This window comes from Bos taurus, chromosome 1 (assembly GCF_002263795.3).
Source record: "Bos taurus isolate L1 Dominette 01449 registration number 42190680 breed Hereford chromosome 1, ARS-UCD2.0, whole genome shotgun sequence".
Taxonomy (NCBI): domain Eukaryota; kingdom Metazoa; phylum Chordata; class Mammalia; order Artiodactyla; family Bovidae; genus Bos; species Bos taurus.
The window spans coordinates 96,419,790-96,435,395 of record NC_037328.1 but is presented as its reverse complement, the minus strand read 5'-3'; the positions used below and the strand labels follow the sequence as shown (position 1 = coordinate 96,435,395).

General features: G+C 41.2%; 1 protein-coding gene across 9 annotated transcripts in view; it reads right to left on the bottom strand.

The window, feature by feature from the left end:
- Window positions 1-5,997: 5,997 nt before the first annotated feature.
- Window positions 5,998-15,606, bottom strand: part of TNIK (TRAF2 and NCK interacting kinase) — a 407,483-nt gene continuing 397,874 nt past the window's right edge. For all 9 annotated transcript variants that reach the window (XM_059888605.1, XM_002684922.6, XM_059888630.1 and 6 more), the window contains 5 exons: window positions 15,499-15,599; window positions 13,118-13,267; window positions 11,189-11,348; window positions 10,803-10,942; window positions 5,998-8,655 (listed from right to left, as the gene is read on the bottom strand). In XM_059888605.1, coding sequence (XP_059744588.1) covers window positions 8,572-8,655; window positions 10,803-10,942; window positions 11,189-11,348; window positions 13,118-13,267; window positions 15,499-15,599 — 635 coding nt within the window. In that variant the 3' untranslated portion in view covers window positions 5,998-8,571. The remainder of the gene's footprint in view (window positions 8,656-10,802; window positions 10,943-11,188; window positions 11,349-13,117; window positions 13,268-15,498; window positions 15,600-15,606) is intronic.

Here is a 15,606-nt window from a genome sequence, read left to right as displayed (position 1 = left end):
TGGGAGTAGATTGGTAGGTGGAGTTCAAATCAGTTTGGTTTTAAATATGTTGAATTTGAGATGTCAGTTGCATAGCCAATGAAGATGTCAAGTAGTTAGATGTATAAATCTGGTTTAGGGCTGGCAATAAAAATACGAGTATTGTCTCTATATAGTTGGTTTTTCAAGCCCCAAGACTGGAAGGGATCACTTAAGAGAGAGGATATCCAGTGCTGGGCACTCTAGGAATTCAGCAAAGGAGACCCAGAAGGAATGGCCAGAGGGGTAAAAGAACATGAGGGGTGTCCCCAAGCTGAGAAACTTCTTCAAGGAGGAAGGAGGTATTACCTGTGTTAAAGACTGAAGGTAAATCAAGAAGCATGAAGTCAGAGACCTGGCTACTGCATTTGACATCATGAATGTAACTGGTGCCCTCAGCAAGAGCTGCGTGTGGTGGGGATAAAAGCCTGATCTGAGGTTTCCTTGTATGTGAAGGGGAGAAGATAAGATGGCAATTAAGGAGGATAATGGGGCTGAGAGTGTTTATAACACAAGAGATTGCAGCATGAACGTAGTGAAATTCTCCAACAGAATGGGTAAAGCTGGTGATGTAGAAGAGGGCGGTGGGGGGGGGGGATTCTTGGGGTGATGACCTTTATTTGGTGATGATGGATAGATAGGTCCACCTAGAGCAAATGAAGATTGACTGCTACCAGCTTAGGAGGTGGTGAGGTAATCAGTAATCCTTGAATTTAACTGGTCGAGATAAGGAAACTGAGAAGCCAGGGTATTTAGAGGATCGTCTAAGTGGTTACTGAGATCACAAGAACTAATCAAGGGTGGTGTTGGAGATAGTGAGAAGGAATTAAGAGCCAAGATACTGAAACAATGAGGGAGAGTGGCTGAAGATAACTGGAGACTTCATAGGCTAATGGCAGGAGCTTCAAAGCATTCTAGTGTTCGGGAGGAAGAAGGGATAATAGTTTGGGTATGGACCTAACAGAAGCAGAAGATATTAAGAAGAGGTGGCAAGAATACACAGAAGAACTGTACAAAAAAGATCTTCACAATCAAGATAATCATGATGGTGTGATCACTCAACTAGAGCTAGACATCCTGGAATGTGAAGTCAAGCGGGCCTTAGAAAGCATCACTACGAACAAAGCTAGTGGAGGTGATGGAATTCCAGTTGAGCTATTTCAAATCCTGAAAGATGATGCTGTGAAAGTGCTGCACTCAATATGCCAGCAAATTTGGAAAACTCAGCAGTGGCCACAGGACTGGAAAAGGTCAGTTTTCATTCCAATCCCAAAGAAAGGCAATGCCAAAGAATGCTCAAACTACCGCACACTTGCACTCATCTCACATGCTAGTAAAGTAATGCTCAAAATTCTCCAAGCTAGGCTTCAGCAATATGTGAACTGTAAACTTCCTGATGTTTAAGCTGGTTTTAGAAAAGGCAGAGGAACCAGAGATCAAATTGCCAACATCAGCTGGATCATGGAAAAAGCAAGAGAGTTCCAGAAAAACATCTATTTCTGCTTTATTGACTATGCCAAAGCCTTTGACTGTGTGGATCACAATACACTGTGGAAAATTCTGAAAAAGATGGGAATACCAGACCACCTGACCTGCCTCTTGAGAAACCTTTATGCAGGTCAGGAAGCAACAGTTAGAACTGGACATGGAACAACAGACTGGTTACAAATAGGAAAAGGAGTACGCCAAGGCTGTATATTGTCACCCTGCTTATTTAACTTATATGCAGAGTACATCATGAGAAACGCTGGTCTGGAAGAAGCACAAGCTGGAATCAAGATTGCTGGGAGAAATATCAATAACCTCAGATATGCAGATGACACCTCCCTTATGGCAGAAAGTGAAGAGGAACTAAAAAGCCTCTTGATGAAAGTGAAAGTGGAGAGTGAAAAAGTTGGCTTAAAGTTCAACATTCAGGAAACTAAGATCATGGCATCTGGTCCCATCACTTCATGGGAAATAGATAGGGAAACAGTGGAAACAGTGTCAGACTTTATTTTTTGGGGGGCTCCAAAATCACTGCAGATGGTGACTGCAGCCATGAAATTAAAAGACGCTTACTCCTTGGAAGGAAAGTTATGACCAAGCTAGATAGCATATTCAAAAGCAGAGACATTACTTTGCCAACAAAGGTCTGTCTAGTCAAGGCTATGGTTTTTCCAGTAGTCATGTATGGATGTGAGAGTTGGACTGTGAAGAAAGCTAAGTGCCTAAGAATTGATGCTTTTGAACTGTGGTGTTGGAGAAGACTCTTGAGAGTCCCTTGGACTGTAAGGAGATCCAATCAGTCCATTCTAAAGGAGATCAGTCCTGGGTGTTCATTGGAAGGACTGATGCTAAAGCTGAAACTCCAGTACTTTGGCCACCTCATGCGAAGAGTTGACTCACTGGAAAAGACCCTGATGGTGGGAGGGATTTGGGGCAGGAGGAGGAGGAGACGACAGAGGATGAGATGGCTGGATGGCATCACTGACTCAATGGACGTGAGTCTGAGTGAACTCCAGGAGTTGGTGATGGACAGCGAGGCCTGGCGTGCTGCGATTCATGGGGTCGCAGAGTCGGACACGACTGAGCAACTGAACTGAACTGAATGAAGAACAAGCAGGCATCCTACTACTATCAATATTTTATTATTCACATTTTGATAGAGATAACATAAAATAGTATATTCCAGGGTGTGGCAGTCACAGTCAAGGAAAACCTTGGCTTAGAACCTACCATATCATTTCTAACTACTGCTTGAACAACCTTAGACAACAGTAACTGAAGGCTTTGTGAATGCAGGGAAAAATACCTGAAAGTAACCAAAAGGTTCAGACTAGAAAATATGCCAAGAAGACTTTCTTTCTTTATACCACTACACAGGTTAGAATGATCCAGTTTCAGCATATTTTTAACAATTTAAAACACTTTAGAAAACTGGAGATTTAAACATAAACACTCTTAGGCATAGCAAAATGATAGTTTTCCTTTCCAATATTATAAATTTGGCATTTCTACAATTACATTAACATTGTGAAAAAAAAAAAAAAAGACAGCTAAATGCACAAGAACAGTTTCACAACATCCAGTTTGAAACTTCATCTAAGCTGTCACCCCTTTTTTTTCCCCCTGCTACAGATTTATTTCTTGCCGTCACCTAACATTTGAAATTCTGATTCAGGGTGATGTCTGAGGTTTTTAAATAAACCATAATACAAAATTACTATTCCTTAACACTAACCCCAGAGGGAGACATACGAGGAAGAGACAACTGGGGCGTGGATGTTCGCTACGGATGAGCAATGATCCGTTGCTGGAAATGAAAACTTACCTTTCCTCCAGCCCCAACTGTGCAGTGCAATTTGGCGTGATAAAAACCAACTATCAAAACCAAACCCTATCAAGCAAGGAATTGAGTCTATTTGAAGATATCTACACAAACCCCTAAAATCTGGGAACTTCAGGACATTTCTATTTTAAACTGTATTTTCTAGTCTTCCTCCAAATGTTTGGCATCATGGACACAGAGTCCAAGATTTTGATGTGAATTTAGAATATCTCAAAACTTACTCAGAGATTTTTGTTTTCAAAATGCTTTTATGAAGATTTTTATTTTGGTGCATTCTGGCATTTTCTGGGATGACAGCCTTAGAAGAGTAATTTTCAAAGCAGAGTTATGGTCTCATACTGTTTAATGTTATGTGAATTTTTGAATATCCTAAGTATCTATGGAAAAAAATCCCCCAAATCCCAATGATAGTTTGGAAATCAAAAAATACTAGAAAATGTTTAATGGACATGTGTACATGGTCAGTTCTTTTTCAGCTGTGCCATGCAGGGTAAGGGATCTTCGTTCCCTGACCAGAGATGGAACCTGTATCCCCTGCAGTGGAAGCACAGAGTCTCAACCACTAGACCGCCAGGGAAGTCCCTCAATGGTCAGTTTTAAACTTGCAAATTCTCAAGAGGTTTTCTTTTTAGCTGGGGCTTCTGAAAGAAGATCAGTTTATATCCATTTTGAGACCCATACAAGGACAGAACATTTTAAGACTGTTGATACTGCGATCCTGATCAAGGCCAAAATGTAATCGTTATTTATGAGAAATATGTACAGGCAAATGAAATCAAATTTTAGATTTTTGGATTTTATGTTGTAACTATGTAGTCTCAGTTAAGTCAGTTTTGGGTTTGTTTGTTATTTTTTTGATTTGTTTAGATTTAAGGTTAAGAGGAATGAACGAAAAAGTGACTAATAATTCACAGAAACTGTTGAGATGGTTAGAACATAGAATCATGGGAGCATGACAAAGTCATTCAGAATTGCCATCAGCATGTTGCGGATATTCTATTTTCCTCCAGAAGTTTAAAAAATTTAGACCAATAACGGCATGTTCTTTCTTAAAATAATGTGGCACATCTTGTATCTTAAAGCAATCAGCATGAATGGAAGTGATGCCTGTTCAAGCAGACTTTCAAAGACAACACACACTGTTAACACAAAGCTCTTCAACATTTCAAGAATACAGTGACAGGAACCAGGACACATACTAGTAGGGAAAACATTTTTTTTTCTTTTAGTTTATGGAATGTGAGGTTAGGCTTCAGCTGCTTCCTTGTCTGGGCAACGGACAAAACCCAAATGGCTCCGGCCTGAATTTCTCACATCTTTCTAATCTACTGCACAGGAGGGACCAGAGACACCACTTACCAATAAGTCACAAGAGCAGACAGAAAACTGTTAGTAGGTCTTGACAGCCAGGAATTAAGAGGTTTTTAAAAAATGTGTACTTGATGCGATGTACGTAAGAAGTATGTCTTAGAAAGCAATGTTAGAGTGTGAGAGAAATGGAATACCTGTTTGAGTGGCCTCGTGGGATGTCATCTGTATCTTAATCTACACTGTTGAAATAGCCCTTGGTCTTCTTGAGGCTCTGTTAGAAAGTCTTCAAGAAAAATGAGCTCTATTTAAATAGTCATTAGATTTTGGGTGGCACTTAGTGCAAGAGATCTTCCCTTACCTTGTGTGCAAGGACAACGATCTGAATGTAACTGGCATGGGGAGAACTCTCCCCATCTTAAAGGATCTTGTAGGTCATCTGCTCCCACTATGCACTGCATGGAGGAATCCTTGCTAATGTCCTGGACTAGCACCCAGCAATGACAATCACCTGACAGACCCTGGCCCACGACTGTGGTGTAAGCAGCCAAAGTGGATTTTATTGCATGGTCATCCACATCGAGTAGCAGGGAATGAAACGATCTAGTGAAACTAGAAAATGGCACCCCACTCCAGTACTCTTGCCTGGAAAATCCCATGGACGGAGGAGCCTGGTAGGCTGCAGTCCATGGGGTCGTGAAGAGTGGGACATAACTGAGCGACTTCACTTTCACTTTTCACTTTCATGTGCTGGAGAAGGAAATGGCAACCCACTCCAGTGTTCTTGCCTGGAGAATCCCAGGGAGAGAGGAGCCTGGTGGGCTTCTGTCTATGGGGTCGCAGAGTCGGACACAACTGAAGCGACTTAGCAGCAGCAGCAGCAGTGAAACTCTGGGGGAGGGAGGGTTCCATTTCTCTTTGTATACAAATCTTGATAAAAACTTTTTTAGCTTTGAAACTAGTTTCAGTTTTTCTCACAGGGGATTTTTTATCTCTAAAACTGGCTCATTTTATTTTTAAGATGATATTAAGAGGGATGAAAAGCACAACCACTCGCTTGCTTCTGCCAACAAAAAAAAAGAATTAAGGCAAACTGAAATGTTGGTAATTGTTATGAGCCACAAGAACAGTTATTCTGAAATATTCTGCATGACCTAGGCCTCCAGTATTTCAGGGCTAGGGCCTGTCCTTATAGAGGAAAATGTATTTTTCGAGATAAAAGCTTCAGGGAATTCTTTAGAAATCTTTTAAGGAGCACAGATTTGTGGGGGGCTGTTTTAAATTTGGTTTTGCCTTGTACTCTGTGTAAAATATTTGTACAAAAATATAAAAAGCATGGCTTGATGGTTAACGTCTGTGTTTTATTTTTCTTGGCACCAGAAAAGCTCATGGTCTATGTCATGTCAGTGTACATACTGTAAACAAGACTGCATTAATATTGTTTTCTTATGATTTTTTGTTTCAATGAATCTAGATTTTAAAAAATACATTCACAAACTACCTTATGTTTAAACACAATGATTCCCTTTTATTTCTTTACTGTACCCCAAATCCCACAATAAAAAAAATCAGTTAAAGCTGTGTGTTCCGAACTTATCACTTAGAAATCAAAACGGAACAAAACATAAAACAAAGATCAGTTTGCAACATAATTTAAAGAAGCTTCTGGTTCAAAATACCACAGCAGCAATATAAAGAGCTGGTGGCAATCACATGCGGAGATGAGACCCAAATCAATGTGCCTTGTCCATGTCAGCATCCATGACAGTAGTTGCTATTCAATCCCAAACGTTATTGCTGAATTTGTGGCATGGAATTTGCGAAGATCGTATTGTTCAGCAGCAGAACCTTAGCAGTAAAAATGAGAACGGGAGGATTTCATTGCTTTTGAGTGCTAAAGGGACCACAATGAGGACATCTTGGTGATCGCCTGAAGATAATCCTCAATTCCATTTGTGTGTTACCTGCTTAAAATAAATGCAAATGACAACCACCTTTACAGGAGGGGTAGAATCAGCCACTTCAAAAACTAGAGTAGTTTCCTTTCCGTGTCCCCCACCCTTGCCCAAGCCACCAGATTTAAATGGCGGTGTTTTCCTAATGTGTATTTCGTTCTCATTAATAGTACATCAGCTGCTCACGTATTTAGGCAAAATCAGTAGGCTCATAGATTTTTTTGGTTTTGGATCTGTTTACAGTAATTGTTTTCTCCAGAAACAAGCCACATTAGTTTTGTTGCTGTTGGATTTTTTTTTTCAATTTTTCAAGAACAATTTGGTCAACTACTGTTTTGTTTTAAAAATGCGAAATACCCCTGAGATTGCCAGTTGAGCTCTCTATATGTCTCCTGGAGATAACACTGCTGTGATGAACAGTGAAACGAAACGAACGAAACGAGGTAGGTTAAAACAGGAAGCGCAACACAGATACTGTTTTGCAACACCTTGATACCACAGGCGGCCATGCTCGGAGCTTTGGAAAAAAAATCCCAGACAGTCACGCAAAAGTTCAAATCATCCGTGGAAGAGTTTATAAGGACACAAGTCAACCTGAACGAAATACATACATATCTCTGCACAAACGCTGTTTACCAGATGTTGGGTAATTTGGAGGAAGGTAAAATGATTAGGGTCTCAGAATTTCGGCCAAAGCCTTGCTTTCAAGTTCTATAAAATCTGAACCAATGATGCCTGCTGGGTCCCAGGCAGGCTTAGTAGTCTAGTCCCTTCTCTCACCAACCCAGAGAGAACACAGGCAGCTCAGAAACATTTATTATTATTATTTTTTCAGTCACAGTTTTCATCTTGAGACAGTGGCACCCTCAGGAAGAAGCTGGGAGTAACTAGAGCCTGGATGGCATCGATTCTCCAATTCCCAGAAAGAACAAGGTCTTAACTCCTAATGAAGCCCAAACAGAGTGACTTCCTAGCTGGGAAGTTTTGTGCATTTGAAAAAAAAATGTGTGTGTGTGTATATATATACATTTTTAGCTTGTTTCCAGAAGCTCTTTCCATCTGACCCCCTCTGTCATCCCATCTTTTGCCCTGATCTGTTGCAGTAATCATTGAGGCAACATTGTATATAGAGTCCCTCATTCACTAGAGCCAACTTAACTCAATGGCACTACTATCCCGTGAGACACACTCTGGTCTGTACAGGGCCCTATAAAATAGGGCCTGCCAGACTCACAAAAATGGTAGTTGATTTTATTAGTCTAAGGCTAGTAGTTTAGCCATTTAAAATCTATTTCCCAAAAGAGGGGAATACTAGTATTTTTCTTCTCTTTTAAAAATTCATTAGCAGTTGCTATCAAAAAGCAACCTCTTGGGTTGGTGAAGGCAAAAGAGTTCTAAAATTACCCCACTGTGTAGTTATGGCCTTCAGTGTAAAGAGATAAGGTACATTTATTGTGCTGTCTCTCACCATTTGAAGTTGGAGATCTTAACAACATATCATATACTTAAAGCTAGCAGGCAGACAGAATTAAAAACAGACACTTTCTCAGTATGCATTCTCTCCCCATTCTTACAAAGTAAGGGGGTAAAGAAAAAAAAAAAGGTAAAAAACAAAACAAAACTCAAAAATCCACCGTAACACAGCTTAATCATAAGAGCACACAATATTTGTTTCTATCCCTAACTCCGAAGGGCACATGGTCCATCTCCGTCCATAGACAACGCAGCATTCTTGGGGATCTCCTGGAAATTCCTGCCACCTTTTTCTCTCCTTCTCAACCAGGCTGCAACATTGAAAGATGGACTGTATCGGGACGGGTGGAGGGAGAGGAAAAGGGGAAAGCAGTATGTTCAACCAAGCCTTCTGATTCTGCCTCTAGACTGGCATTAAGTCCACATGAGTTATGTTCTTTTAAATTAGAAATAACGCCATGAAGATAAGTGCCAAGTGCTCTTCTGTTACCAGTTCATCATGGAATTTCTGTTGAGGGTCATGAAAAACACTTGGCTACTTCCTCCAGATCGCACGGATGCAAAAAATACCTGTTTGAAATTAAAAAGAAGTTAGTTCAACTGCATGGTTTCTTTCCCTCTTTTCTTCAACCGTCCATCCATTTTTCTCTCACATGTCCTATCCTTGCCATGTGTCAGCTCTTAAGACTCAATGGCTGGTGTTTTTAAAGCATCTTTTAATACACTGCATCCTCTGTAGGCATTCCCGCCTTTATTCCTATAAGGTTACTATTACTTATCATGGTATTGGCCTTCAGGGACCCAGAAGGGACTACATCTTGATTTGCAACAACCCTTTGGGTGCTCACTTTTTACAAGGGAGTTTCGTGCTAGGATAATATGCTGGATTTCTGGTCAAGAACACAACAGGTCCTTTGTTAATTTCTGGAAAGTCACAGGGGCTCCCCTCACCTCTCTCCTAATGACAAGAGGGCAGACTTTGGGAATGAAAGTCAAGAGAGAATTTTGGGCCTACTGACTACTATACAGCTTCATTTTTCAATTAAAAAAACAAACAAATAAACAAGTGGCTCTAGTCGGATAGGGTAAGGTGTTTAATACCTATTCACTTTGGCACTTCAAGAGTTAACACTTGGCTTCTCTGCTGATGTGATGATGAAGGCATATCCTAGGCTGAAGGAGATCATGGCATTCATAAGGAGAACCACAGTCCATTAGGTCTGGGTCTGCTAAATCATTTTATCAACTGAGAGAAGGGAGCAAGATTTGGGGTACTGCTTGCCTGAGCCGAACATCCATGAACCGCTGCCTAGGAAAATAATGTTACGTGCTTTGGCCGAGTCCTTTAAGAATCAGCCGACACCACGCTTTGGTCCAAGGCATTTACTTTGTCACTAGTATAAAGTCTCTGCTACTTCATTTCCACAACTTTGTTAGAAGAACATTGCTGTCTCTCCCAACAACGTCTTAGGAAGCTCTGTGGAAATGTGTGTCATTCAGCTAATGCTACATATGTTAGTAAAGCTACTGTGGGGTCAATGGGTCACAGGGGGAAGCACAGAGGACCTGTGGAAACACAAGGGGAGGAAAGGGCTCCTGCTCTCCAGGTTCCGTGTGCCCTGGCTCTGAACCTCAGGGCCCTGACACTGGTGTGGTCTCAGACTGTTCCTGAGGGTGTGCACAGGGCTTGCAGTAAGGGCTTCTAGAGTTTGGGGGTCCGTGCCTAGATCAGTCCTGGCCTTATGATCCCCAGAGACTAGGTGGGGGCTGGAATTTTACTTGGGGTCAGGTCTGTCTTCTGGCATATTCTGATGAGGCCCTGGAAACCATTCTTGCCATCCCCAGCTGTTGTCCACCCAGACCACACCACGTCAGATTAACTGGCTGCTCCAGGGTCATACTAAGATCAGCCTGGCTTCTAGGGAATGGGAGAGAGCCAAGAGACGTAGGTCTGTTCAACCCATCACATTCTTTTCTATAAATGTTTACGTTGGCTGAGTTGGGGGACAGCATTTCTAAACTGACCATAGTCACAAAGGATGAATTCACAAATACAGTATAGCTTAGCTACTGAGAACTCTGCGTGAGTCTACAGGGAGGGCAAGGGGGAAGAATACCCTTCTGGGCGACTGTTCATGCCAGACGAACACCGCCAGTTTCACTGGAAAACAGTCCCCCTATGACACTTCAGAAGAAACACGGCTGGAATGACACGGGACATGGCACTAGTTGAGTTTGTGACTGTGCACTCCTTAAGGAATGGGTGACACTTCTCAAAAACTTTATATTTCTACATGTCACAGGCTTTACATTTAAAGTTGAATATAATGTGATGGGTTATGCCCCAATAGTGATTCTGTGAAAAGTCTAAATGTGGAGTATAAGGTTGACCCTCTGTGAAATGATTAATGACGGGCCAACTCTTCTAAGTGTTTAGGAGAATTTGGGGTATTTGCTGAGTCATCTTAAGGCCTGCAGGCCACACGAGTTACTGAGAGTTTACAAGAAATTTTTAGATGTTTTCATGTCTTTTTTGACGTGTGAATAGTATATTTTGAGGGTTCACATGAGTCAAACCAAATAATGCCATTTCAAGATAATATTGATTGTTTAACACAGATGTGATTCAAATCAGTATAAAGGAAAATGAAGGTTTCACAGGTACCTGGTGGTCTCTTAAAATGCAAACACTAATGCAAATGTTGAAACGGATTTACCTTATCATTTCTTTCACATAGAAACTTTAACCTTTGAGCTCGCTTATGCATAAATACTCCATCCAAATGTCCTGTTTCCACTGACCGGATCTCAATAGCTTTCTCGCCCCAGCCCATTATCTGATTGGAATGAATGTAGGCTGTCAAAAGGAATTTCCAAAACTGCATTAAAAACATTAGATGGGCAATAACTCACAGCATCTGTTCACATCTTAACCACAAAAATGACAAACGACTTGAGATAAACAGACAAAGCAAGTCTTACAAGTGTTATTCACAGACTTTTTTTTTTTTTTGGTGGAATCAAATGGTTGTTTCACATTTCTTGACTTTCGTTTCATTTGGGGGGTGTAACTGCTGAAGGAGATAAGGAATGGTTAACCTACCCACAGACGTGGGCATTTCTCCCCATTGGAGCACCACATCCTTAGTTATCCGGCCGTAGGTGTTTACATACACCCCCTCATCCTCATAGCAAACAAGCATTTCCATTCCATCTGTCTTAGGCAAGATGACAATGGCATGAGGAGTGATATTGCCCTGAATCTAGAAGACAAAGAAAGGCCAGGCATTATTCTTTTTCAAAATAAGACAGTATCTTAACTATTAACTTCTAAGAATTGAAAAAAAAAAGTTCTTTCATTTCTCTTTTCCATTTGCACTCTAGAGACCGATGTTTTGCTTTGCTTAATTTAACCACTGACCTGCCAAATACCCTGGTAAATACAAACTTAGGGATGAAGTCAAGAATCCAATTTACCTGTTCCTAAAAGCAACAACTACAACATTAGAGCAGCTGCCCTGTGCCAAGCATGGGCTCTTTACATACGTAACTTCTGGGCCTTAGAACAGCTCCGCACGGTAGGTGTTTCTGTCTACAGGGGAAGTGACTGCATCTCAGAGGGGTTATGTATCTTGACCAAAGCTGTACTAGCACGTGGTGGTAAAATTGGGATTTGCGCACATTCTCATAAACATTGAAAAAATCTCGTGTTTTCTGTCTACTTTTAAAAAAGATGAGGAAAAGTGCAAACCAGTTGAATATGCTAGAAACAGGCTATATGGGGCCAAAATAGGCTATGAAAATTCCGTACAGATTGTTTATCTAGGTGACTAAATAAAAGAATAATCTAAATTAATGGCTTGTTGAGAAAAAAAATTTTAAATTACCATTCATTAAAAAGAATGATACTATTCAAATAAGCATAGACTGACTTGTATGAAGACAGACATGGGATTGCTGTGACCCCCTGGTGGAGAGTGTCATGGCCATCCAGTAAGTGCAGGGTGGACATGACTGAGGGGCTGGAGGACGATCATGGGGTGGCTTGGTCCCTCATAAAAGAGCACGGGTTGTGAGTCCGTGTGCATGACCACACAGGAGGAAAAGCTGCAATGTGGTAACAAATGATGTGCGTGTGTCATGCACTAAAATAACTTTTTTCAATTGTGCTTCTGTGGAGTAAAGTCTTTAAACTCTTTAAAATACCAAACAGCAACAGACTGAATCTCAGACTTTGTTGATGACTAGTTTCTACTGTGTGTTAGCCTTGGGACTGTATACATATGGGAGACACAATTTACACTGCTCTTCTCCTACTACATGAAACCATGGGCAGCATTTCCCTTAAAAAGTCATGTTTTAGGCAATGTGTCAGGATAGTAATATTAATACTGCAAATTGCAGGACCCTGTGCCATGTTCTCTAGATGCGTCACCTCATTTAATGACGATGATAACCCTATGTGATAGGTCCTCTTAGCCCATTTCACAGATGTGAAAGCTGAGGGCCGAAGAGGCTGCCCAACGTGTCCATTATTGCAAAGCGAACACATGCTAGAGCCAGAGCATGTGCTTGAGGGTGTCTGATTTTACCACATGACATTGCCTTCCACTTGAAGAGAGGAACGAGAGCAGAAAAAGGACCAGTGGCCTTCTTCCACATAAAATGAACCAATCTCCTTCACAAAGTAAAAATAGAAGCTCATCTATTATACTCATGCTTTAAAAAAGAAAGAATTTGTGCCCTTGAATGAAAACATCATATGTATTTTAATATAAAACCCAAGGAAACAACATGTCCAGTAAATGGCAAATAATTGCTATTACATGTTACTCAGTTTCAAGCAGCTGTAAAAATTAGTTAAATTTACATGCTTTATGTATGAAAAGTATAATCTATTTGGTGAAGGCTAAAAGTCTATCTGCTTTACTGATTAGTAAAAGTTAGCATGACTTTCACTACAAATGTACAAAAACAAATCTCTACGTGCAGATTGTCAGAGAGTCTTGACAGTCTGCTTTTGGGAACTTACATGAGATGGTATGTAGATATCATAAGAGTTTCCTGAATCAACATCAATTACATGGAAACCAGTGTGTGAACCAAAAATAACCTTTAATCTTTGACCTTCTTCTACTGTGAGATCAACAAGCAGTGGCTTGTGCTGGAGATCTGCAAAAGACTTTAAAAATCACCCTGTGAGAGTCCACATCATGCAAAGACATTATCTTAATAGATTTTTCCTTTAGCTATTTCCTGTGGAAGTTCACGTCTGACTTTTCTTAAATTGAAAAGCTAGGAAATCTTTCTTTCAATTTTAGAGCTAGTCACATTCTGGCTCTAGGAGGAAGAGTCTAGCATCCATTCGTGCCCCTTGCTCTGCCCCTTGTCTTCCAGGGAAGAGAAGTTGGTTTACAGTTGTCCATTTTGATAGTGTTATCATATATTAAACATATGGTGCCTGGGTACTGCTGTTCTTTCCTGTTTATATCTGGCCTTTTCTCCAAGAAGGTCCGGTCACCTCTCTGGCCCCTCTCCTTCCTGAGTGACAGCCAGGCCCATGCATGGCTACTAACTGTTTAGGGACAGCCTGGGGAGGGGGTCAGCTGGGGCCAGTTCTGTGCTAAATAAGCCTGTTCTGAGTTATCGTGCCCGCTCTGGTTCTGATTGTCCTGGGTGAGTGAGTGCCCATCAGATCAGCACCTTCTCTAGACTTAAGAAGGAGATCTGAGACTTGGGTTTGACCAACAGAGAGGGAAGGTTGAGGTGGTACATCTCAAGACTTGTGGTTTACATTGGTTAGCTGGGTTTACCTAGAAAGAAAACAAAGAGCCCCAGACACAGCTGTCAAAGTTCTGTGTGGGAGACGCTGAAGTCCAAGCCACAGGTAACTGTTCCGTCTCCCCTCCTTTTCCTCTGCCATTATTTCAACCCCACTCTACCTGTACTGGCCTGGAAATCTGGGAGAGATTCTGTGAAACCACAAGTGCCTTGGCCGCTTTAACAGACTCCTCCTTCCTTTTTTACTAACATCATTTTCACGTATGGGAGGTTTGAGCCAAATCTCCTTGTCCCATAGGAGGGCTCAACCTCCTGCCAGCTCTAGACTTTTCCTATTCAAGTCCTTGCCTTGCCCGTCCCTCCTTCCAGGCTGGGCATGGTTTGCTGAACAAAGCATTCTGCCATCAGTTCTGCACTTTGGCTTGTACACTGATGGCAGTAACTTCAGAACTGGAACAGGCCTTGATTGAAAAGCTTTTGCAAAGAGAGATTTTGGCAGAACAGCAGCACCACTGTAGCTTTCAGGAGTCATCCCAAGTGTTATTACTAACTTAATGCAGCCCCAAAATTCTTCTCCATAAATGTGGGGTTATGGAGGGGTGCCCATTTCCATCGATGAACCCACCTTCCTGAGCACATCACAAATGAACTCCTTGTGCTGCTAAGAGAATAAGACAGAACTGGGGTGATTTGGCCCTGAAGAGGGGCTCATAATGTTCCCAGGGCAGCTTTTGCCCTCACATGGCTTAAATGGCAAGAAATAATACATAAAGGGTCAAAGAAAGATGAGAGTTGTAAAGGTGGGGAGAAAAGTGAGAGCCAAGGAGATATAAAGAGAGAGACACAGGCAGAGAAAGAATGAACAGAAGATAAAGTAACACTGGCTATGGGTAGACTGTGTATCTCTGAAAACATCAGACTGCGGTAAGTCCTGGTCCTTCTGGCATGTGGGGGTCAGCTTTCATGAGCTGAAGTCAATGGGACCAGCATCACTTGATACTATTTCTGTTGATTCTCATGAGTGATCAAGCCGACCACAGTGAGTACAGACTTAGACAAGATAAAAAATGAAAAAGCAATGAAAATTGAAGGATGCAGAGAATCTAGGCCATTTCCACATGTGACTCTATTCAGTATTCACTTCATTGAAGTCCAATAGCAATGGGGATATATGACCATCAAGTGAGTTTTAGGGACTTTAAACCAAAAAGGCTTAAGAGGATTTTAAGATTAACAGACTCAGTTCAAACTTGAAATACAGTGCTGCTGTTGGTCTGCCTTTTTCAGAAGAAATATCAGACTTAGGTGGGGGTATAATGAATCTCGTTGTCTAATATTACAATGAATGCTTTGCCCGGTAACCATTCCCTATTAAATGCCACTTAGAGGTGATGGTGCGTAGACCTGAAACGGAGGAGGAAGGTGCACCCAAATTTTAATTTGATTAATTTAATAGCATTTGATAATACCCAGTCTTTACTTTTAGAATAACAAACAAGGGTTCCTACACTTTTAAAAGAGAATTTTTCTATATAGAAAACTTGGTACAAGTCTCTGTGTAAGATAGAGCAGTGTTACCTGGTGGAAACCTACAGAAACAAGCCCTTGTTAGGTAATCACATGTCTACTTACCTTAAATGCCATGAACTTATGATACGGTTTAGGAGCCCAAGCATATATCTCCACAGCATTCTTTAAGGCAATCACCAAGAATTTGATCCTTTCATATTTAACTGCAAT